The sequence below is a fragment of the Podarcis muralis genome, chromosome 5 (genome assembly GCF_964188315.1).
Source record: "Podarcis muralis chromosome 5, rPodMur119.hap1.1, whole genome shotgun sequence".
NCBI classification, from domain to species: Eukaryota; Metazoa; Chordata; class Lepidosauria; order Squamata; family Lacertidae; genus Podarcis; species Podarcis muralis.
The window spans coordinates 10,737,665-10,760,922 of NC_135659.1; the positions used below are offsets into that span (position 1 = coordinate 10,737,665).

The window sequence follows — 23,258 nt, forward strand, 5'->3', positions numbered from 1 at the left end:
GAAGCGGACACGGAGCAATGGATCCAAACTACAAGAAAGAAGATTCCACCTAAACATTAGGAAGAACTTCCTGACAGTAAGAGCTGTTCGACAGTGGAATTTGCTGCCAAGGAGTGTGGTGGAGTCTCCTTCTTTGGAGGTCTTTAAGCAGAGGCTTGGCAACCATATGTCAGGAGTGCTCTGATGGTGTTTCCTGCTTGGCAGGGGGTTGGACTCGATGGCCCTTGTGGTCTATTCCAACTCTATGATTCTATGATTCTATTCTATGAATACAGCGGTACCTCGGGTTACAGACACTTCAGGTTACAGATGCTTTAGGTTGCAGACTCCACTAACCCAGAAATAGTACCTCGGGTTAAGAACTTTGCTTCAGGATAAGAACAGAAATTGTGCACCAGCAGCATGCCGGCAGTTGGAGGCCCCATTAGCTAAAGTGGTGCTTCAGGTTAAGAACAGTTTCAGGTTAAGAATGGACCTCCAGAATGAATTAAGTTCTTAACCCGAGGGACCACTGTATAGCGTGGCAAATGAAAAACGAAACATGGGGCAGAGATGGATGGACTGCAGCCTTTTGTTGTGGGTTCCACCTGTCTCCTCTGAACAGTCAAAAAGGATGAACTCGGCCAAGTGTCTTCTGCAAGGTCATTGTATGGGGCTTTAGAAGCATATAAAGGAGGAATAGACGGTAGCTTGGAGCTTTGTATAAAGAGGGCTTGGATATTCTCAGCCATGTATCAGCATCTGGCTTGGTTGGTTACAGGTTGTGCAGGCCTGACCTAGAACGTTTGACAGCGGAGCGATGCTTTTTGGGAGCTCCTGTCTGACAGTGATATTTCTTGGTGGTTTAAACCTGATGTCGTTGTTTTTTTTACCATGATCCCTTGCCAAATGGACTGCAACAAGCCTTGGAGTGTGGGATATTATGCATATATTCAAATGTATCTGTGAAATGCATATGTATATACAATAGATCAAGGACTCTGTATGGCATTTGCCTAGGGGGAGCTTTGATGACAGTGTTTTCAAGTGGCGTTCTCCATTGCCCAATGAAAATGCAAGTGTGTAGGATGATATCCTTTGGAGAGAGAGAAATCCAGAGGGGACTAAGATTTTCAAGCATCAAGGCAGATTGTGGCTTGATAGGTAGATGGTTATCAGAGGTTTAAGAGCAGTTGGATCATTATTTAACATCTTGTTCTGAGATAAGAGTATTGGAGCTAAAATGTATAAAGAGTATTCTTTCCTCGCCCCAGAAGAAGAATTAACTACAATGTACTGCTAAAGTAGCTAGATTCATAATGCCAGAATTGGAGGCTCCATGGTGAAGCTGATTGGCAATAGTTTCAGGCCTGGCATGCAATATGAAATTAAGCCACAGAATTCACGGCTACAAGATCCAGCAATGACCACAGGCTGACCAGAAAGGATTAGATGACTACATGGTAGGTAGACCTACCTTCCTATCGGTAATATTTGCCATGAAAGATGAGAAACAGTATGTTTCTAAATACCAGGTAAAAAGTTAAAGGTAAAGGACCCCTGACAGTTAAGTCCAGTTGCAGATGACTCTGGGGTTGTGGCGCTCATCTCGCTTTACTGGCCGAGGGAGCCGGCGTTTGTCCACAGACAGTTTTTCCGGGTCATGTGGCCAGCATGACTAAGCCGCTTCTGGTGAAACTAGAGCAGTGCATGGAAATGCCGTTTACCTTCCTGCCAGAGTGGTACCTATTTATCTACTTGCACTTTGATGTGCTTTTGAACTGCTAGGTTGGCAGGAGCTGGGACTGAGCAACGGGAGCTCACCCCGTCACGGGGATTTGAACTGCCACCCTTCCGACCGGAAGCAAACTCCTGGACTAGATCTGGACCTGAATGAGGAAGGTGATGTACTTAAGCCAGGAATGGGGATCCCATATCTCTCCTGTATCGGTCTACTGCATCTCTGACTATTGGCTATGCCAGCTGTGATGGATGAGCATTGAAGGCTGACAACATCTGGAGGACACTGAAAAGGATAAACCAAGAACTCTGGCCACAAGTATCAATGTAAGGATTAATTACTACTCAAGAGTTGAAAAGGGAAAAAAAAAACAAAAAACGTGTATATTCTGCAAAGAATGACAGTTTAGAGCTAATAGTAAATTTAAACACAACGTGTGAGTACAATGGTTTTAAGATAATAATAAATTTAGATATTAGTATGCAATAATATAGTATAAAGGTACATAAAATACCAGTACACAACAGGCAACTAGGGAAGCGCACTTTCTTCTCTGCTGTTGAAATGCTTGGCTGAGGATGCTGCTCCTACAGTTTGTCTCTGTCCAGTTCCACATTGCCTTCCCAAAATTTGATTAAATGGAGCCCGTACTCAAGGTGTCGAGCTCTTCCTGCTGCCCTCCAAGGGAATAGCAGAGAGAGAATGATCTGTGTCATATAGGCTGCAGTCTCCAGGCCAGCAGGATATGACAATTTGGACTGACCCACCCCAGAATGCATCCATGCAGACTGGCCCCAACTTGGTTGCGGGCATTGCCAGAAGGAGATGTACAAGGTGCCAGCCAGCTGTCTTAGGTAGTCCTCTCCAGATTTGTGTAGGGTTTACTCCTTAGCCTTTTCTTCTCCTGAAGCTGTCCCACAAGGCCGTGGGTATGGATTTTTCCTTGGGGTTTACTCCCAAAGCCTTTCTAATAGATGAATGTAGCCACAAGGAAGTGGAGTTTCAGGACCAGAGCTTTTATTCTCCTACCTTTCCAGGTGGGGCGTGGGTGGCGCTGTGGGTAAAACCTCAGCGCCTAGGACTTGCCGATTGCATGGTCAGCGGTTCGAATCCCCGCGGCGGGGTGCGCTCCCATTGTTCGGTCCCAGCGCCTGCCAACCTAGCAGTTCGAAAGCACCCCCGGGACCGCTTACCAGCGGGAAGGTAAACGGCGTTCCGTGTGTTGCGCTGGCTCGCCAGATGCAACTTGTCACGCTGGCCACGTGACCCGGAAGTGTGTCCGGACAGCGCTGGCTCCCGGCCTGTAGAGTGAGATGAGTGCACAACCCTAGAGTCTGGCAAGACTGGCCTGTACGGGCAGGGGTACCTTTACCTTTACCTTACTTTACCTTTCCAGGTTGACGAGCCCCATCTGTTCCTCATTTCCTCCTACAGCAGCGGTTCTCAGCCTGTGGGTCCCCAGATGTTGTTGGACTACAACTCCCATCATCCCTGAGCTCTGGCCTTGCTAGCTAGGGGTGATGGGAGTTGTAGTCCAACAACATCTGGGGACCCACAGGTTGAGAAAGGCTGTTCTACAGCATGTGCAGAAACCCCCTTCTTGACTGTTGGACCCACAATTGGTCTTGTCTGCTCAGCCCACCAGAACATGTCTTTGCATGCAGGGGAAGTCCCTAACTCACTGAAGGCTTGAGACCCATCGGCTACTCTCATCTCCTTTAGTTGACCACTCAAAGCCATTTCCCAGGGTGTGGCTGCTGTCACATGCTGAGAGCTTCTGGGAGCCGCTGGCAAGAGCTGAGTGCAGGAGGGAACCATAGGAGCCATCTCCTAGGGGGTGAGGTCCCTTCGGCCCCATCAATAAAATATTTGAGCCCCCTCAAAAAAGTTGATGGACATGGCCATTCAAATGGTGTGCGTGTGCTGCATCTCATGATGGATTATGCAGGGCTTGGCTTATCTCTTCCCCCCATATTCTATTCAAGCGGGCACCCCTGGTGGGGACCAGAGGTGGACTACCCTAGAAGGAACACAATGTACCCCACAACAGAGGTGCTACTCCTCCCCTATCACCCCAAATATGCCATCTACCTTGCTTCAGTTGGGGGTGAGGGCCACAGCAGTGGCAGGCTGCAACATGGCACTAATCACAGCAGGAATGGGGTGAGATTGGGAAAGCATCCTGGCCACCCCACTCCCAGGCTGCCCTAGCCCTGCAAATGCAGCACCACTGCCACTCTGCTTCCTAAAAGCTGTTCTGGGCTTGAGCCTGCGTCGCTCTGTTCCTTGCCACACACTGCCATTTACATAACAGCGCCTTCCGGTCCATACCACTTCAAAGTGCTAATTTCACACGAGGGAGGTGTTTTTGATGGCTGCTCTGCAGGTAGAAAATCCTCTCCTCCCACAAGAATCCGGAGCGCTTTTCAGTAGGGTTGCGAGACCTTGCCGGACTAGCTTTGGGTAGTCAAAAGGAAGGTTATAAAGAGCTGCCAAGCTACACAACCCAGAAATTGTTCCATGGCTTTTACATGCGCAGCTGAAAAGAGAGACAGGGCAGCAGCAGAGTCTTCCAGCCTGTTGTCTTTTCACCTGCCCTTCTCTGCCAGCTGTGGAGGAGAGGATCCCAGGCATGGTCTAACCCATAGCTGATATGGAAAGCTTGGCTTTAACCTGGTTGGGGTTCTTGCCTAATAAGCGCTCTTGGCGTCTTGTATGACTCCTTCCAGCAACTCCTGCAGCCAAGCTGGTGTCAAACGTATTTATCTGCTTTCTTTTGGACCACATCAGTGGGGCTGAGAGGGGGGGGGTCTTGACACCTGGCCATCCCAGCAGGACCTCCATACACACTGCCCAGGAGAGGTCATTTTGGTGTGGCTAAAGCATCAAAAACAAAGTGGGAGGCAGCAGTTAAGAGTTACCAGTCTCTGCAGTCACAGCAGGCGCTGTGATTCTCCAGCAATTTGACTTCACCCTCCAGAGGCACACTCCATTGTATCTTGGGACAGACGGATGCCAATAATTGCTTTTATTTTTTTAAGCGTCCTGTTTCCTGATCTGACCCTGAACACGAGGCAAGAGGTGGGCTCAAAATGCACTTAATTCACTAATCTGGATCACTGCTGGGTAACTGCTAGCGGCAAGCAAAGAAAAAATAGATTTTGAGAAAACAAAGGTGTGACTGAAATTAGTATCTATAAAGTACTTCTCCTGGCTGGCGAGCCTACACGTAGCTAAGGTAATTGAAGGCTATTGGGGTGAGGTCTATAAACCAGAGCAGAACGTATTTGCTTTGATTCTTCTGCTGCCTTGTACAGTGGTACCTCGGGTTACATACGCTTCAGGTTACAGACTCCGCTAACCCAGAAATAGTACCTCAGGTTAAGAACTTTGCTTCAGGATGAGAACAGAAATCATGTTCCAGCAGTGCGGAGGCAGATGGAGGCCCCATTAGCTAAAGTGGTGCTTCAGGTTAAGAACAGTTTCAGGTTAAGAACAGACCTCCAGAATGAATTAAGTACTTAACCCGAGGTACCACTGTATTAGAGTGAAGGCTGCAATGCTAAATGCAAATGGCCCTTTCCCCCAGCCTCTCTGGGAAACCGCCAGAACCAACCACTGATAATGGCCTTGTCCCTTCTGTGCAAGGAGACTGGGTCTATGAGCTGCCCATCATTTAATTACCCACATCCTTCCACTTTAGTGGAAACCATTTTAATTTCCCACAGTATCCTGGGAGCAACAGTACATTGGAGCCATTATCGTGGCTTATCTTGGCAGATCCTCAAACTTGGAAGTTTGGCAAAGCTCTCCCCTAGTTGCACTCACTTTGACCAACTGTGGCCGAGAGGCAATGAAAACATTCATTCAGGTGTCATGAAATGCGCCTCCTGCTCATTACTGCAGATCCAGTCACTGTTACAGGAATAGCAGCAGGGCGGTCGAAAAGTTGGCAATCCTGCTATTTCAATAGGCGGCTCTGGTGCCGAGTTTTAAAACCCATGAACTCAAAATGGGGGTAAAGTAAAGGTAAAGGGACCCCTGACCATTAGGTCCAGTCGTGGCCGACTCTGGGGTTGCGGCGCTCATCTCGCTTTATTGGCCGAGGGAGCCGGCATGCAGCTTCCGGCTCATGTGGCCAGCATGACTAAGCCGCTTCTGACGAACCAGAGCAGCACACGGAAACGCCGTTTACCTTCCCACCAGAGCGGTACCTATTTATCTACTTGCACTTTGACGTGCTTTCGAAATGCTAGGTTGACAGGAGCTGGGACTGAGCAATGGAAGCTCACCCCGTCACGGGGATTTGAACCGCCAACCTTCTGATCGGCAAGTCCTAGGCTCTGTGGTTTAACCCACAGCACCACCCGTGTCGCCAAAATGGGAGTACAATAGTTCCTCGGGTTAAGTACTTAATTCGTTCCGGAGGTCCGTATTTAACCTGAAGCACCAGTTTAGCTAATGGGGCCTCCTGCTGCTGCCGTGCTGCCAGAGCACAATTTCTGTTCTTATCCTGAAGCAATATTTCTGGGTTAGCGGAGTCTGTAACCTTAAGCATCTGTAACCTGAAGCGTATGTAACCCGAGGTACCACTGTATTGAGGCTAAAAAGGGAGGCATCATTATGCTCAGGGGGAACCCCAAGGCTTGCAAAATAAGGAAAAATATATATATGAGGACCAGTGCTTTTTTCTGGGGGCAATCAAGGGTACGCAATACCAGCACCTTTTTTTTCTAGAAGAAAAGCAGTGGCTGGGGGTGGGAGGTGGGGAGAGAAACTAAGATGGTCCACCCTCCCCCCCACAGCATGCTGGATGTCTGTGGGGAGGCGGGGGGTGGAGGAGGAGTGGAGTACACTAAAAGAAGGTGGGCCTGGCTGGGTGAACAGTAGCACTGAGTACTGCAACATTTTGTTCCTGATCCCACTCATTATTATTATCTGGCTAGATTCCAGTTCTGATTTAATCTAATCAATTACATATTTTTATCAGGACCTCTCCGTTCTGAAGGGAGCTCGCAGCATCTCACTGCTTATACATCACTGAAGTATATAGACGCAGATGTTGAAATGATCGAATTGAATCAGCAGCCCCTGGTCCAGAGCTTCCTTCTAGCCACTTGGGCATATTGCAAATGGGTGCTATCAGAACCATAAATCCTTCTCAGCAATCTCATTGTATTAGCAGCAGGCTCTGGCCCAGCTCTTACAATCTACTTTCCTTCAGTCAGCTCTTTTGCTCATGTATATTCTCTTCATGAAATGGGCCGTTTTTATTTTTATTTTTTTGCTGTTGCTGCAATTGTCAGCAGTGGCAGTTGTGTTGGCAGACTGGCCACCATTTTGAATCCTCCATTGTGGCCCAGGCCTAGTGTCTTTCCAGGGTCAGTTGGGGTGGGTAGATGGCAACCATCTGGAAAAAAAATGGTGGGTAATACTTGGCAAATTAATAATAATAATAATAATAATAATAATAATAATAATAATAATAATAATTTAATATTTGTACCCCACCCATCTGGCTGGGTTTCCCCAGCCACTCTGGGTGGCTTCCAACAAAGACAAAAAATTCACTAAAATGTCACACATTAAAAAGTTCCTTGAACAGGGCTGCCTTCAGATGTCTTCTGAATGTCAGGTAGTTGTTTATCTCTTTGACATCTGATGGGAGGGCGTGCCAAAGGGCGGGCGCCACTACCGAGAAGGCCCTCTGCCTGGTTCCCTGTAGCTTTGCCTCTCGAAATGAAGGAACCGGCAGAAGGCCCTCGGCGCTGGACCTCAGTGTCCGGGCAGAACGATGGGGGTGGAGACGCTCCTTCAGGTATACAGGACTGAGGGCGTTTAGGGCTTTAAAGGTCAGCACCAGCACTTTGAATTGTGCTCGGAAATGTACTGAAAATGTTTATTTAAGGTGAGGGGTGCAAGAAAAACAAACTTTTGCCAGGTTTTTGTTTGTTTGTTTTTTTTTGTTTTTGCCCCAGGTGAAGCCTCCAGAGGGGCCTCTTTGAGGCTCCCAGCCTGAGTGTAAAGGTAAAGGTAAAGGTACCCCTGCCCGTACGGGCCACTCGTGACCGACTCTAGGGTTGTGCGCTCATCTAACTTAAGAGGCCAGGAGTCGGCGCCGTCCGAAGACACTTCCGGGTCACGTGGCCAGCGTGACGAAGCTGCACTGGTGAGCCAGCACCAGTGCCGCACACGGAAACGCCGTTTACCTTCCCGCAATAAAGCGGTACCTATTTATCTACTTGCACTTAGGGGTGCTTTCGAACTGCTAGGTGGGCAGGAGCTGGGACCGAACGACAGGAGCTCACCCCGCCGCGGGGATTCGAACCGCCGACCTTACGATCAGCAAGTCCTAGGCACTGAGGTTTTACCCACAGCGCCACCCGCGTCCCCACCAGCCTGAGTGTGTGTGTATGCAAATGCACATGGTCTGTGTGTGCCAAACTGGGTCTTTGAACCAGGTGAAATGAAGCCCAGTTTTGCCCCTGCACCGGACAGACAGGAGGGGAGATGGAGGCAGGGGAAGGGAGGCAACAGGAGTCACTCCTGCCTTTTCTCCTACTCTGCTAGGAGATTCTGTGGCACATGCCTGGCTCTGGGGTTGCGAGATGGCAACCCTGTTGATCCTTTGGTTGGCCAGATGGAAAAAAAGAGGACTGAGCTACTGTACTGTTCATTTAACAGTTGTGTTAAAGAGAGAATTTCAGCAAGGTTTGTGGTTTGTTGCTTCTGCTTGGACTTGAGGGGAAAGTGCAACTGGAGTGATCTGGCAGTGTGCACCAGCAGACTGCTTGTTCGACAATAAACTGTGGTTTACAGCTTACTGGGTGGTGGGAAAGTGGCCATCAAATGAGTATTTGGTTTAAAAAAGGCAGGCAGTGAATCAGCTAAAATGTCCATAATTGGTTGACATGGATGTTGGCAAATTGGATTTTTTAAAAGGCAAAATAATATTAGAATTGGAGCTGTGATGCACAAGGGAAAATGTGTTTTAATGCTCAGGAACTTGGCAAAGTCTTTTTTTTATATTATGGATTTTTATTTTATGGATGTATGTTCTGTATTAGTTTATTAATACGACTGCCTAATACAAGTTTGTAATTGCCTTTGGCTAGAGCAATACACTTGTGAACTTGAAACTATAATTGGTTGACAGCCCTGATTGCAATCTATTTTACCCAGAAATTGCCAGGTTTTCTAAGGCTCAGGGAGTGGTGCCTAGTAGGTATGCAAGGAAGAGTGACTGGCAGCTTGGTGGCAGGGGTGGGGCATGATGGTGTCTGGAGAGGGAGGGGAGAGAGTGTGGCACCTTGGGTGGGGAGAACCTGCTTCTGCGAGGTTCTAAAGGATGGCACTGGATTGACTTGGGGGAAGGAGGAAGAAGATGACAGAAGCTCTCAAGCCAAGCAGGAAAATAGCCTGACCCATTGTCCTAACAATTCAGTCCTTCTCTCGGAGACCCTGAGAAGATGGCTAAAACCTTGAAGATTAAACTCAAGAGACCTGGCAAGCTAATTTATTATTGTTTAGGAACCTTGTGTAAATTAGAGGTGTACATCGTTTGTTTGTTTGTTTGTTTGTTTGTTTGTTTGTTTGTTTAGAATACACACACACAGACACAGTGGTACCTCAGGTTACATACGCTTCAGGTTACAGACGCTTCAGGTTACAGACTCCGCTAACCCAGAAATAGTATCTTGAGTTAAGAACCTTGCTTCAGGATGAGAACAGAAATTGTGATCCGGCGGCGCGGCAGTAGCAGGAATCCCCATTAGCTAAAGTGGTGCTTCAGGTTAAGAACAGTTTCAAGTTAAGAATGGACCTCTGGAACGAATTAAGTACTTAACCCAAGGTACCACTGTATAGTGGTGTTGTTGTTGTTTAGTCGTTTAGTCATGTCCGACTCTTCGTGACCCCGTGGATCAGAGCACACCAGGCACTCCTGTCTTCCACTGCCTCCCGCAGTTTGGTCAAACTCATGTTGGCACCTTTGAGAACACTGTCCAACCATCTCGTCCTCTGTCGTCCCCTTCTCCTTGTGCCCTCAATCTTTCCCAAGATCAGGGTCTTTTCCAGGGAGCCTTCTCTTCTCATGAGGTGGCCAGAGTATTGGAGCCTCAGCTTCACGATCTGTCCTTTCAGTGAGTACTCAGGGCTGATTTCCTTCAGAATGGAGACGTTTGATCTTCTTGCAGTCCATGGGACTCTCAAGAGTCTCCTCCGGCACCATAATTCAAAAGCATCAATTCTTCGGCAATCAGCCTTTTTTATGGTCCAGCTCTCACTTCCATACATCACTACAGGGAAAACCACAGCTTTAACTATATGGACCTTTGTCGGCAAGGTGATGTCTCTGCTTTTTAAGATGCTGTCTAGGTTTGTCTTTGCTTTTCTCCCAAGAGGCAGGAGTCTTTTAATTTCGTGACTGCTGTCACCATCCGGAGCCCAAGAAAGTAGTATCTCTCACTGCCTCCATTTCTTCCCCTTCTATTTGCCAGGAGGTGATGGGACCAGTGGCCATGAACAGGCATATATACAGTGGTACCTCGGGCTAAGAACTTAATTCATTCCGGAGGTCCGTTCCTAACCTGAAACTGTTCTTAACCTTAACTTTAGCTAATGGGGCCTTCTGCTGCCGCCACATGATTTCTGTTCTCATCCTGAAGCAAAGTTCTTAACCCGAGGTACTATTTCTGGGTTAGCAGAGTCCGTAACCTGAAGCGTTTGTAACCCGAGGTACCACTGTGTGTATTCCATTTAATAATATACATTCACATCATTATTATCCACTTTACATCCCTGGCTCTTTAGAGCCCATCAACTTCCTCATGGCTTTCAAAATTAACCTTTGTATCATTGCATTTGGTACGTTTTCCAATTCTAATTACACTCATTACAAAATAACTCAAGATTTCAATAAATATAGAAAGGTAGAAAAATTCTCATTACAAGTCTTCAGACAACCCTGCTAGTGATGTTAATTGCTTACAATAATCTTTCAGATATCATATAAATTTACTCCAGTCTTTTGGGAAAGCTTGATCACGTTGGTTTCTGATTTTTCCGGTCAGCTTTGCCAATTCCACAATGTCCATCATCTTCATCTGCTCTCTTCTTTCGTTGGTACTTCTTGTTGTTTCCATTTTGGGGCAAAAAAAATTCTTGCCACCATCATTGCATACATAAACAGTCTTTTATCTTCGCTTGGTATCTCTTCACCCACTATGGCCAATAAAAAGGCTTCCGGTTTTTCAACAAAAGTATTTTAAAAACATTTTCTTTAACTCATTATGGTATATAATGAGTTAAAGAAAATGTTTGGAGTATTTATTCACCACCATTTCATTAAAAGATTCCAGGCAGTGTGCAAAAGTGAGAATATAATTAATTCTCAGATCTAATAAATAAAATAAAATATAAATGCAATTTAAAACCAGCAAGTAAGTATTAGAACAAAATTTAAAAAAATAAGAAAAACCGAATGCAGAACAGAGCACAGTTCCAAAAATAGGTACAAGTAGGAACGGCAACAAATTGCCGCAGTGTGAAGTGCTTCTGCTCAGGGTTTATTCCCCCAGCCTAGGTTTCCTGCAATATTCCTTCTTTCCTGCAATAGACTCTAGTATTCTGTGATCAGTGAGCATGCTCAGTCCTTATTGGACTATATCTGGCTTCCTCCTCCTTTAGGCAGAAGGTTTCTTATTCTTCCCCACCTGCCTCTTCTACATGGATGGTGCTATATGTTGTGTTTCTTGGGAGAAAAGCAATGACAAAGCTAGAAACCATCTTAAAAAGTAGAGACATCACCTTGCCAACAAAGGTCCGTATAGTAAAAGCTATGGTTTTCCCAGTAGTGATGTATGGAAGTGAGAGCTGGACCATAAAGAAGACTGATCACCGAAGAATTGATGCTTTTGAATTCTGGTGCTGGAGGAGACTCTTGAGAGTCCCATGGACTGCAAGAAGATCAAACCTATCCATTCTGAAGGAAATCAGCCCTGAGTGCTCACTTGAAGGACAGATCGTGAAGCTGAGGCTCCAATACTTTGGCCACCTCATGAGAAGAGAAGACTCCCTGGAAAAGACCCTGATGTTGGGAAAGATGGAGAGCACAAGGAGAAGGGGACGACAGAGGATGAGATGGTTGGTGGTGTTCTTGAAGCTACCAGCATGAGTTTGATCAAACTGCGGGAGGCAGTGGAGGACAGAAGTGCCTGGCGTGCTCTGGTCCATGGGGTCACGAAGAGTTGGACACGACTAAATGACTAAACAACAACAAATATGTTGTGTTAAAAGTGGGGAAATAAAGGACGTTGATAAAATTGAATTTCAAGGAAGAAACATTAACGTTGAGTGCCTCTTTGCCTGTTCTGCCTTCACTTCTAAGTTAGGCAAGTGCATCTCTTACCCGGAGGGCTCATCTGACAGCAGCAACGCTAGTGAAGTCCTTGTTTCTCTCCTTTTAAGCCAGTGTTAGTTGCTTACAGGTTTTTTTGGGAAATGGAGAAGAGGAAAATGAAACAAAAATATAAATAGGCCAGTGGCTCTCGTTCAAATGATTTTGTTTTCCATGTCTTTGGGGGAAGTTGAAATTTTTGCTGATTATGTTTAGGTACTGTCAGGGAACTGCCATCGGAAGGACAGGAGGTGGAAAGGCTCACTGAGGTTGAGAGAGACGTAGCAGCTGAAGAGGGAACCAGTAGGGGGAGAGAAGGAACTCCAAGGGAAAGTGAGTCGGAGGGATGGCTCAGAGACGCTTCCAGCGAAAACAGTGGGGAGGTCTCAGGACCTCCTATAGGGACACCCACTCCTCGCCGGAAACTGTCACGCAGAGAGTCCAGAAGACGTGTTTCCGTTAAGGAGCTTTTATGTTGGAAGAGATTCCGAAAGCAACCACTTTCGGACTCTGCTAGCGACTGACGCAGCCATGCCGGAGGGGCTCCGTCACAGGCAGAGGTTTGAGAACCTGATCAAACTCTGAGGGACTTGCATTTTACGCACAAGCAGCTCATTATCCCATCACAGGTACCAGGTTAAATACTTAAAAATGGAAAGCGTAATGCTGGTGGTCAACAAAAGAGGCTTAAATAATGTCTCAAGGCAAATTTTAAAAAATGCAGTATAAACACTGACACCTGGGAAACACTGGCCTGAGAGTGCTCCAGTTGGAGAACAGCCTTTACCAAAGGTGTCATGGGCTTTGAGGACACTCGAACTCAGAACGAAAGGAAGACATGTGCTAAGAGGAAGGCACACTTGGCAAACCCTCACTGTGATCAACTCCTGCCCGGAACCCAATGTCCCCACTGTGGAAGGACGTGTGGATCCAGAAATGGCCTCCACAGTCACTTACGGACTCATCGGTAAAACCGTGTTTATGGAAGACAATCTTACTCCGCAGGGCCTGTAAGACAGAGTTGTTCCACCTGGCTTTTGGCTTGGAATCAACTTGATCCCCTTCCCCTCTTTCCTTTTTCCTTTCTCCTTCTGTGATGGAGCTCCTACTTGGGGACTTCCCTGGCTTTTTTCTGGCCCATGTAGGACCAGTCTGGATAGTTAGCCTTGGTGAAGACTTGACGTTTTCATCCCCCCAAAAGTTTTTGAATTTCTGCTGAAATGAGGCTGCATTTTAATGTTGCATTTTAATCTTGTTTTTTAAGTTGTATTTCAATCAATTGTTTTATATCTGGTGTTAGCTGCCCTGAGCCCGGTCTTGGCTGGGGAGGGAGATTTATAAAATTTATAAATAAAATTTATTATTATTATTATTATTATTATTATTATTATTATTATTCGGCTACGAGTGATCACCAAAGAAAGAAGAAGAAATACGTATACCACGAATGCCAACAGTTAGTTTAGATCATCTTGCATGGGATAGAGAAGTCTTCTGGGAAAAATACTTGGATAGCTGGACAACTTTAACTAATGCACTATCTTTAGTGCAAAGTTGAGTCAAGTCAGATCTTGGGGTGCCCCTATAACTACAGCAGGCTCACTCCTGCAAATACAGTGGTGCCCCGCAAGACGAATGCCTCGCAAGACGAAAAACTCGCTAGACGAAAGAGTTTTCCGTTTTTTGAGTCGTTCCGCAAGACGAATTTCCCTATGGGCTTGCTTCGCAAGATGAAACGTCTTGCGAGTTCTTGCGAGTTTGTTTCCTTTTTCTTAAAGCCGCTAAGCCGCTAATAGCCGTGCTTCGCAAGACGAAAAAACCGCAAGACGAAGAGACTCGCGGAATGGATTAATTTCGTCTTGCGAGGCACCACTGTAGCTGGTTCATGCAGGTCGTCCACATAATAGGTAACAGCGTAACACGGCTGGATGGCCATCCATCTTGTGTGATCTAGTTGAGATTCCTGCTTTGCAGGGGGTTGCACTAGATGACCCCTGGGGTCCCTTCCAACTCAATAATTCTGTGACACATAGACACCTTTGACAATGCACTATTAACAGGATGCCAAGGCTCAGGCCAGTTTTGACCCTGTCATTACAGATGTGTCTGCTGCGCAATGGGAATATAACCAGTCAGCGCTGGCTCCCTGATAAGTGATGTGCCAATGTTCGTATTGCTTTCATTGAGGGCGGGAGGGACAGGGGAAACAGCACACTGTGGACTTGCAGCTACTGCTACTTAGCAAGTAATGCAGGGCACCGAGAAAATGTTCAGCCTTGAATCATCCATAATGACCGTCATCTTCTCTGATGCCGGAAATTGGCTTGATCTTTGTTTCAAGCCTGTATTATGACAAGCAAAAATGCTGGTTTGCGCAGGAAAAGCAGGCTGCTTGAGTGATGGCCTTTCCCCCCAGTTAATATCATGAACCGACTACATGTTGTATTGAGGGACGCGGGTGGCGCTGTGGGTTAAACCACAGAGCCTAGGACTTGCCGATCAGAAGGTCGGCGGTTCGAATCCCCGCGACGGGGTGAGTTCCTGTTGCTCGGTCCCTGCTCCTGCCAACCTAGCAGTTCGAAAGCACGTCAAAGTGCAAGTAGATAAATAGGTACTGCTCCGGCGGGAAGGTAAACGGCGTTTCCATGAGCTGCTGTCCACATGACCCGGAAGCTGTACGCCGGCTCCCTCGGCCAATAAAGCGAGATGAGCGCCGCAACCCCAGAGTCCTCAACGACTGGACCTAATGGTCAGGGGACCCTTTACCTTTACATGTTGTATTGGTATGATGTATTCCTTCTCTGCTCTCTGACCACTGGTCTTGCTAGCTAGGGATGATGGGAGTTGTAGTCCCAAAACATCTGGAGGGCCGAGTTTGCCTATGCCTGCCTTAGATGGTAGTTTGGGGGGGGGGGGACATTCAAATAAAACATTACTTTGGTTTTTACATCCAGGGTTCCATGAAGGTTAGGATGGTGGCAAACATCTGCCATCAAATAGGCGATTTGATGTGGTCCCACGAAAGCCTGTCAAGTTCCCCCTTGTGTCGCCAGCACTTCGCAGTCAATGGTTTTGAAAGCCACAGAAAAATATGCAATTGGAACAAGTGAGTGCAACAGGTCCTATTTGTCACCAGCTGGAGGTTGTTGGCAGGGTTCATAAGTCCTGTCTCTTCAGCAATTGAGTCACAGACTTATTTTGCTTCTGGTGCACAGAGGCATTGAGGACGCGCCTCTCTAGCAAGAAGAGGGGATTTAGCTTTCTTGGTTTCCCATTGTTTCTGAAGCCTCATGATTCTCTGCCCCCAAATTATATTGTGACTAAGATTCTATTTTTTCTGCTTCCCATCACCAGGTGTGTGTGTGTGTGTGTGTGTGTGTGTGTGTGTGTGTGTGTGTTTGGGGGGGTTGTTTCACAGGAGGAAGCAATCCTAATCTAGCTGTGTCCGATTGTTACTTATAAATTCATGACAATAGTGTTTTGATTGCCAAGAGTTTTTAAAGGCAATGGAGGATTCGGGGGATTTTTCTGGTTTGATTGATTTTTGGGTGTGCAGTACAGTACGCTCTTAGTTTATGTGGGGATTACGTCCCAGGCATCACGCCTAAAGCCAAAATCGTTTATAGTCAAAGGACACTGGGTTCAATGGTAGGTGGGATTGCCAAAGCCATTTTTCCTGGAACGCCCCCCCCCCCCCATTTATGCTCCCTTTTTACTTTTTATTCGAATTGAATGCACACAAGTTAAATGCACGTAAGTTGCAGGCTTGCTGTATTCATTCTGCTGGGCAATCAGCCAGACATAGCCAGTGAGAATTATTCCTTCATACGTTGGACTTGTTAAATGCTGGTGCTAGGAATCAAGGGATCTGGGCCCTGTGCTTCTATCTGCTTTTAATAATTAGGAAGTCAACACTTCCCCTTCCCAAAATGTTAGTGAAAGAATAATTATATGTTGATTTTTACGCGGTCCAAAATCAGAAGGTTGTAGTAGACTGACTGTCAAATCCATCCACCTTCTGTGATTTGCACCTGTAGTAGCAGGGAGGTGGGGGTGTAACCAGAAGCCTCAACAACCTTTTTTTTAAAGCAGTTTTGGAAGGTAGGATTTTAAAAGCAGTAATTGGGGTGGACCTTTTTCGGTAAGCCTCAATTAATGTTGAGGCAGGACTTCTGGCAATTATCAATCTGGGAGTCACAATTTTGTTAAATGCTTGATTTTTAGGCTCAGTGCTCTTCCATATGGCTGAGAGGTGTAGATTGCAACCTTGCCCTCCTTCTCTGGCTCTCAACTTCCCTCGTCCCATTCTCCTGCTTCTACTTCTTGACTTCTCTCTGCCACAGTCTCTCCCAACTCACTAAGCCCTGCTACCACTTCAGCTTGCAACACCTTCTCTTCTCAGTCTTCCCCCTCTTCTCCATCTGACTACCCATTGTTGTGCCTGTCAGGAGTTCAGCCTAACTTGAGTAGGACCCTGGCAGAGACACATGCCCGACTGGCATGTTCCCTCCCTCCTGGTTGATCGTTCGGGAGCTTCATAAGCTTTCTTCAGCCTGAACATCACAGCAACCAATGCCAACCAACATCGGCACACTTAGGGATCCGCAGAGTTTGTGCAGTTGCGTGACAGACCTCAGCAACTCAGCATTTTGGCTAATCTACTTTATTTACATATAAACACACATGGAGCACTGCAACATGGCTCCCTCTCTCTCCAGCATCAAACAGCAAAGAGAAAAAACAAAGGACAATAGTCCCACTTCACAGAACACAGTAATACAAGCATCCTGTCTCCGTCACTTCCCACACTGTGGAGTCAAAACATATACCATCATATGAAAGACAAAAATCTCATGACTGCAATCATAGATCAGGAATTCTAACAGTGCCAGCACCACCCCAGAATCTGTGCCTTCTTCCCTTGGTGTTTCCCCAGCTGTTCGTTCCACCATTCCTCTGCGTCCAACCAGTCCATGGCCACATGAGACCTCTGGATTGACCAGAACTTGTATGAATAGCAGTGGCTTTGCCTTCTGTCTTTGGCTGCCTGGTCGATAAAGCAGTACTTTCTGCCTGCTACACTTCAGTTCCCAATGCCCTCGACCTCTCCAGCTCTTGCAAATTGCCTTGGTGCAATGCGCTCTATGTGGGGCTACCTTTGAAGGTGACCCGGAAACTACAACTAATCCAGAATGCGGCAGCTAGACTGGTGACTGGGAGCAGCCGCTGAGCCCACATAACACTGGTCTTGAAAGACCTACATTGGCTCCCAGTACGTTTCCAAGCACAATTCAAAGTGTTGGTGCTGACCTTCAAAGCCCTAAATAGCCTCGGTCCAGTATACCTGAAGGAGCGTCTCCACCCCTATCGTTCTTCCCGGACACTGAGGTCCAGCACTGAGGGCCTTCCCTCACTGCAAGAAGCCAAGTTACAGGGAACCAGGCAGAGGGCCTTCTCGGTAGTGGCACCCGCCCTGTTGAACGCCATCCCACCAGATTTCAAAGAGAAGAACAACTACCAGATTTTTATTAGACATCTGAAGTCAGCCCTCTTTAGGGAAGCTTTTAATGTTTAACAGACCACTGTCTTTTAATACTTTGTTGGAAGCGGCCCGAGTGGCTGGGGAAACCCAGCCAGATGGGTGGGGTATAAATAATAAATTCTATTCTATTCTTGGTGACCCTAGGCTGGAGGAGAAGACACTCCCTGGCTTGAGATGTGAGTATGGCTGCTGAGGGCTCCAGTGTGGTCCTTAGAGATGGCCATGGTGCTGAGCACCTCACACATGGTCCCCTTGATGCTGAGTGGACCTTCTCTCTCTCTCTCTCTCTCTCTCTCTCTCTCTCTCTCTCTCTCTCTCTCCTAATGTTTTGCTGCTGTGTATCCAGACACTTGTACTGCCATGAATATGCCATGTCTCCTGTACATGTCTGCCATGGTACTGAATGAGTGCCAACAGGGAATGCCCAGTCCAAGAAACAAATCTGAACTGGCATAGTCTTGAAGATTGTTAAAGTGCTGTGTTGACTGTGTAACAAGAGGAGGGGTGGAAATCAAAATATGTGCAAGATTGGACTTGGGGTGGACGGGGAATGCGCCCTAATGCAGACTTACGGAAAGAGCGGAAGGGTTGGAGGAGGTCAGAAGCTGCCCCTTTGGACTTGAAGCATTAATTGTTTGTGAAATTGGTTTATCCTTGCATTAATGACCTTGACAACTCTTTAAAGCCACTTTAAAGTCAATCTCCTCCTACGCAGCCAGTCAGGAGTGGAACTCTGCAGCAGGTAATATTAATAACAGCAACAATAATAATCATATTTTGCAGCTTTCTAAAGCACTTTTCACAGAGACAACTTCCCTTCCTGCCCACCCCCAAGCAACAATTGAGCTGCCAAGAGCAGAAGGTGACAGATTAGTCTTTTCAGTTGCCCATGTTGGAGCACTTAGTTTAATGCAAAAAAAAACCCTTGCATGGCATCAGCATGGGATGAATGTGACTGCAGACTGGTGCTGTTCTTCAGATGGCAATGAGCCAGGTCTGACTCGCTGTTTTTTATGTCACAGAATGGCTTAGAGAGATTGATGCAGTTGCCCTGGGGCCACCACAAAAGGAGATTATTATACACCTTTTCTGTAGAAAAATCTTTTAAAAATGCAGTCTAGATCTTTGCTAAAACTCATTCCCTGATGTTTTATTCCACTCTTCCTCCAAGGATTTCCAGGCTGAATGCTTGGAATTACCCTATTTTATCCTCACAACAATTCTGTGAACTTTGGGGCTGAGTAAGGACTTGAACACAGGACACGGGTGGCGCTGTGGGTTAAACCACAGAGCCTAGGACTTGCCGATCAGAAGGTCAGCGGTTCGAATCCCCGCGATGGGGTGAGCTCCCATTGCTCGGTCCCTGCTCCTGCCAACCTAGCAGTTCGAAAGAGCTTCAAAATGCAAGTAGATAAATAGGTACCACTCTGGCGGGAAGGTAAACAGCGTTTCCGTGCATTGCTCTGGTTCGCCAGAAGTGGCTTAGTCATGCTGGCCACATGACCCGGAAGCTGTACGCTGGCTCCCTCGGCCAATAAAGCGAGATGAGCATCGCAACCCCAGAGTCGGTCACGACTGGACCTAATGGTCAGGGGTCCCTTTACCTTTACCTTTAAGGATTTGAACCCGGGTGATTCCACTTTTTCCTGCTGGACGACGCTGGCTTTCCAGCAGAACTTGAAACTGCTGAGGTTGCTTGTTAATAAGAAGGAACTCGTATCAGTAGAGAGAGAGACAACTGTCAATATACTCGGCTCTTTCCTCCATCACTCCTGTCACTTCCAAATAGCCTTATCAGGATGCTTCATGGTACTGCCCAGAAAAATTGAAGGCTTAACTTCCTATTGTATGTGAGATTTGCGAAGGTTCATTGAACAGCCATGGATGTAGTGACAAAAGGGTTGGCCGGGTGATTGAGAAAGGAAGGCAGCGAAACTAGAATCTTGTCATGCTTCTGTTTTTTCTCTGTGTATTCCTTAACCCTTTCATGCACTCCTTTTGAATACATGATTCTGGCAACCATCATCGCAAACTGCATCGTTCTGGCCCTGGAACAGCACCTTCCTGAAGACGACAAGACACCTATGTCTCGGAGATTAGTAAGTTGACTTTGGGGGGGAGTGGGGGTTGGTTCTTATGGATTCTCTTGGATGTAGATTCAAGTCAGTTTTACCATTGTAAACCTTCAGTCTCAAGGGTGACGGGTATCTTGAGTGCCAAAGGAAACTCTGATACCCAGCAGGAAAACCTAATAGGATGTACCTCAGGGCTTCAGTGTTATAATGGTTCAGAAATAGCTTCTCAGTCTTTCAACAAGGGCTGGGACTGGTGTTTCTATAGATCAAGGACATTTGTGTTTCCAGGTCTAGTCTCTCCATTGAATGAACAGAACATTAGCCCAGGGCACCTAATCAACAAAAGGCACTCCTATTATATTTATTTATTTATTCACTCAATTTAGCAGATACCCAGTAACTGCCATTCTTTGGGTGAGATGCAAACTTGATAGATGGTTGTTATCCCAGCTGTGATTTAGTCCAGGGCTAACTTGCCACTTTGTTGGCTATGAGGCACCGGAAAATGGTAGCACATGTGCGAAACTTCTGGGTCACTAGAACAGTGCTTCATTTATTTAAATACCCCGGGAGCTTGGAGGGTGTGAGGAGTTGAAGAATGTGGAGGTGAGTAGCGTTGCTTTTGAATTACACCTCCGCTTTCGAAGAAATTTGAAGTTTGAGGTGAGTTTGAAGGTTTCTACTCAGGTAAAGTATTTAGAGTGAATCTAACAATAAATTGGAAAAGAAAAATTGTTGTCAGAATGAGAAGACAGGGAAGGGAGTTCCATATATTCCTAGAAGCGTAGAAAGAACTAAAAAAAGAAAAGATTGGATTCCGGGGTATAAAATAATACTGCAGGTGGTCAGCTGAAGCATGCCATGTTTCAAAATCTATTAATATGCATGCATAGATACCATCAGAGTAGCACAGGAGCTTGTGAAATAAAGTTTCACTCCTGGTTCCCAGGCTGCAGGGGTACCAACTTGAATAAATATTGGGGGGGCGGGGGGGGCGGGAGGGCAGGTAAGCCTCACCCCACATAATACATCACAAGACGTAGCACACACACACACCATTTGAATGACAATGCCCATCAACTTTGGGTGCCCTGGCCCCTTCTAATATTTTATTGGGGAGTCTGAAGGGACCTCAGCCCCTAGGAGTTGGCTCCAATGCCAGACTGGTCGTACAAACTGCATGTTTAAGGGAAACATAAGTCCACAGGTCAGTGGGATCTTCTCACATGTCAATATCCATGCCTTTATAATGAAAGACTCACAAACCCTGAGCTGTTGGTTGAACATCTCTTTCTGGAAGAATATATTGCATGTACGTAGATAACCAGTTCACTGAGAACTGACCCGTAGGTGGCTTAGAAAGAACTATTCCCATATTTGAGTCAGACTGTTTGCCTGGTTTCTCTCTTGTTTAGAGTTTCCACTTAAAAGAGTTCTTTTCAAGCAGCTTTAGGGGTCAGTAGCAGCGACAGCTGGAATTGGGGGGTTGCTAAGGAACAAACTCCTCCAGTTCACTAGCCCCCTCTCTTTTTGAACTAGGCCCAGACCTTCTCAGAAGTTAGACCTAGTTAAAAAGAGGTGTGGTGAACCTTGCTCTCCATTGCTTAGTCCCACTTTTCCAAACTTATTGTCTTTGGGGAGAGAGGGCAGGCTACTGAGAGAGCTTCCATTTTGGGGGAAAGTGAGTTAGGCTTAATGCTTGAAACATTTGGTCCTAGCACTGGTGTGTAATTCTCTGGACCTGGAATGTGGACTCTGCTCCAAGGAAAGCCCTGCAAAATCAGTGGGGCTAGTTAAATTTGATTTAACGGGACTTGGGGACAGCAAACATTGTCTGGATTAAGTCCATGAGATGTGAAGCAAGCATTGAGCAGTAAGATGTACTAAGCTCAGTGGGGCTTGTTTCTGAGTAAGCCTACCGAGCGTCTGGCATCAAGAAGCAACCAGATATTTTCCAACATGTAGGCAGGGTATAATACTTGTCGATTTCCTTCTCTGACCTGCTAATTTGTTCCCTTCCTGTAGGAGAAGACAGAACCTTATTTCATTGGGATCTTTTGCTTTGAAGCTGGCATTAAAATAGTCGCTTTGGGGTTCGTTTTCCACAAGGGCTCCTACTTACGGAATGGATGGAATGTCATGGATTTCATTGTGGTCCTGAGCGGGTAAGTTCTTCTCTACATTCCTGGAGGCTGCGTGATGGTGGATGGAGTAGAGTCTTGTGACATATATTTTGAGCTTGCAGGGTAGAGGGCAGCTCTTCTGCTTCCTCCCCCTGGAAAGGGGAAGAAAATGTCCTCTACTACCAACCTGGTGCAGTTCTCATTCTTTAGTGAAAGCTGTTGCTGCTGCTCAGCTCTGAAGGTGGCCATCTGAATTCAGCCGATGGATTTTGCTTGGGAGCATGTCAGGGTGTGTGTGAAAATGGCATCTTAAAGCAAAAGCAAATCCAGATGGCGTACGTCTGGAATAGGGAAGGGAGGAGATGTGTTTCATTCTTCTGTGCCAGTGTGTTGTAGTGGCTAGAGGGTCCAACCAGGACCTGAGAGGCCAGGGTTCGAATCCCCACTCGGCTATGAAACTCACTGGGGTACCTCGGATCAGTCACTGCCTCTCAACCTAACCTACCCCACAGGGTTGTTGTGGGGGTTAAGTGAGGAGTGGGAGAACCAGGCACACCAATTTCAGCTACGTGAGAAGGAAAGGTTGGATACAAATGAAATAAATAAAGTAAAATAATAATAATAATTAATAAATCAACCCTCAAGCCAACTAATCACCACAGGGTTCCAACGTATGTGGTCCCTTCCCTTCCCTGCTTCTCAGCTTCAAAAATGACCCCTTCCCAAGCTGTTTTTATTTCAAGAAAAACAAAGGGGTTCTGTTTGTGCAATCTCATGCCTTCGTTCGAAAGCTCATGGTTGTGAAATTGAGAGCTGTTATTAGTCACAATAGACAATACCGGGGTAGAAGGACCAATGCTCTGACTCATCGTACGGCTGCTTTATGTTTTGACATGTTCATCATATATCGATGGCTTCTAACTGTATTGTGTGTATGAGTATGTTTGTGTGTGTATATTCTTCTACTAGTGATGGCAGTTCTCTCCGCTCCCCTTTTCCTCACCTGTCTGCCTGGAGGAGGAGGAGGAGATGCTTTGTCCTCCGCTTTAGTATGCGAGTATTGTTTGTCCCTCTAGCTTCAGTACCTTCAGAAAACAACAAGGTGTTGCTATGGAGATACTGCCCATGATAGGTCAGCCAAGGTAACCAAGCCGTGCTCCTCCAGTCCCCTAACTTCGAATTACGGAAAGTGACTGAAGCAGCAGGCAATTAACTGTGTTGAAAGGGAAAGGGAGTGGGTGAATCCCACCACCAGTATAGACAGTCCTAGTTCCAGGGCATGGGTCTGAAGGCACACGAGGACACCACTTTACTGAAGCTAAGCAGGTCTGAGTGTGATCAGGGCCTGGATGGGCGTCTGACCAGGAACCATATGAACACCATCTTGGGTCCTGTTGTACAA

At 46.6% G+C, this 23,258-nt stretch overlaps 1 protein-coding gene across 1 annotated transcript in view; it reads left to right on the top strand.

Moving 5' to 3' along the window:
- Positions 1 to 23,258, top strand: part of CACNA1E (calcium voltage-gated channel subunit alpha1 E) — a 471,774-nt gene that overhangs the window by 153,889 nt on the left and 294,627 nt on the right. The window contains exons 4-5 of the mRNA XM_077928105.1: positions 19,651 to 19,757; positions 21,759 to 21,898. Of these exons, the coding sequence (XP_077784231.1) occupies positions 19,651 to 19,757; positions 21,759 to 21,898 (247 nt within the window). The remainder of the gene's footprint in view (positions 1 to 19,650; positions 19,758 to 21,758; positions 21,899 to 23,258) is intronic.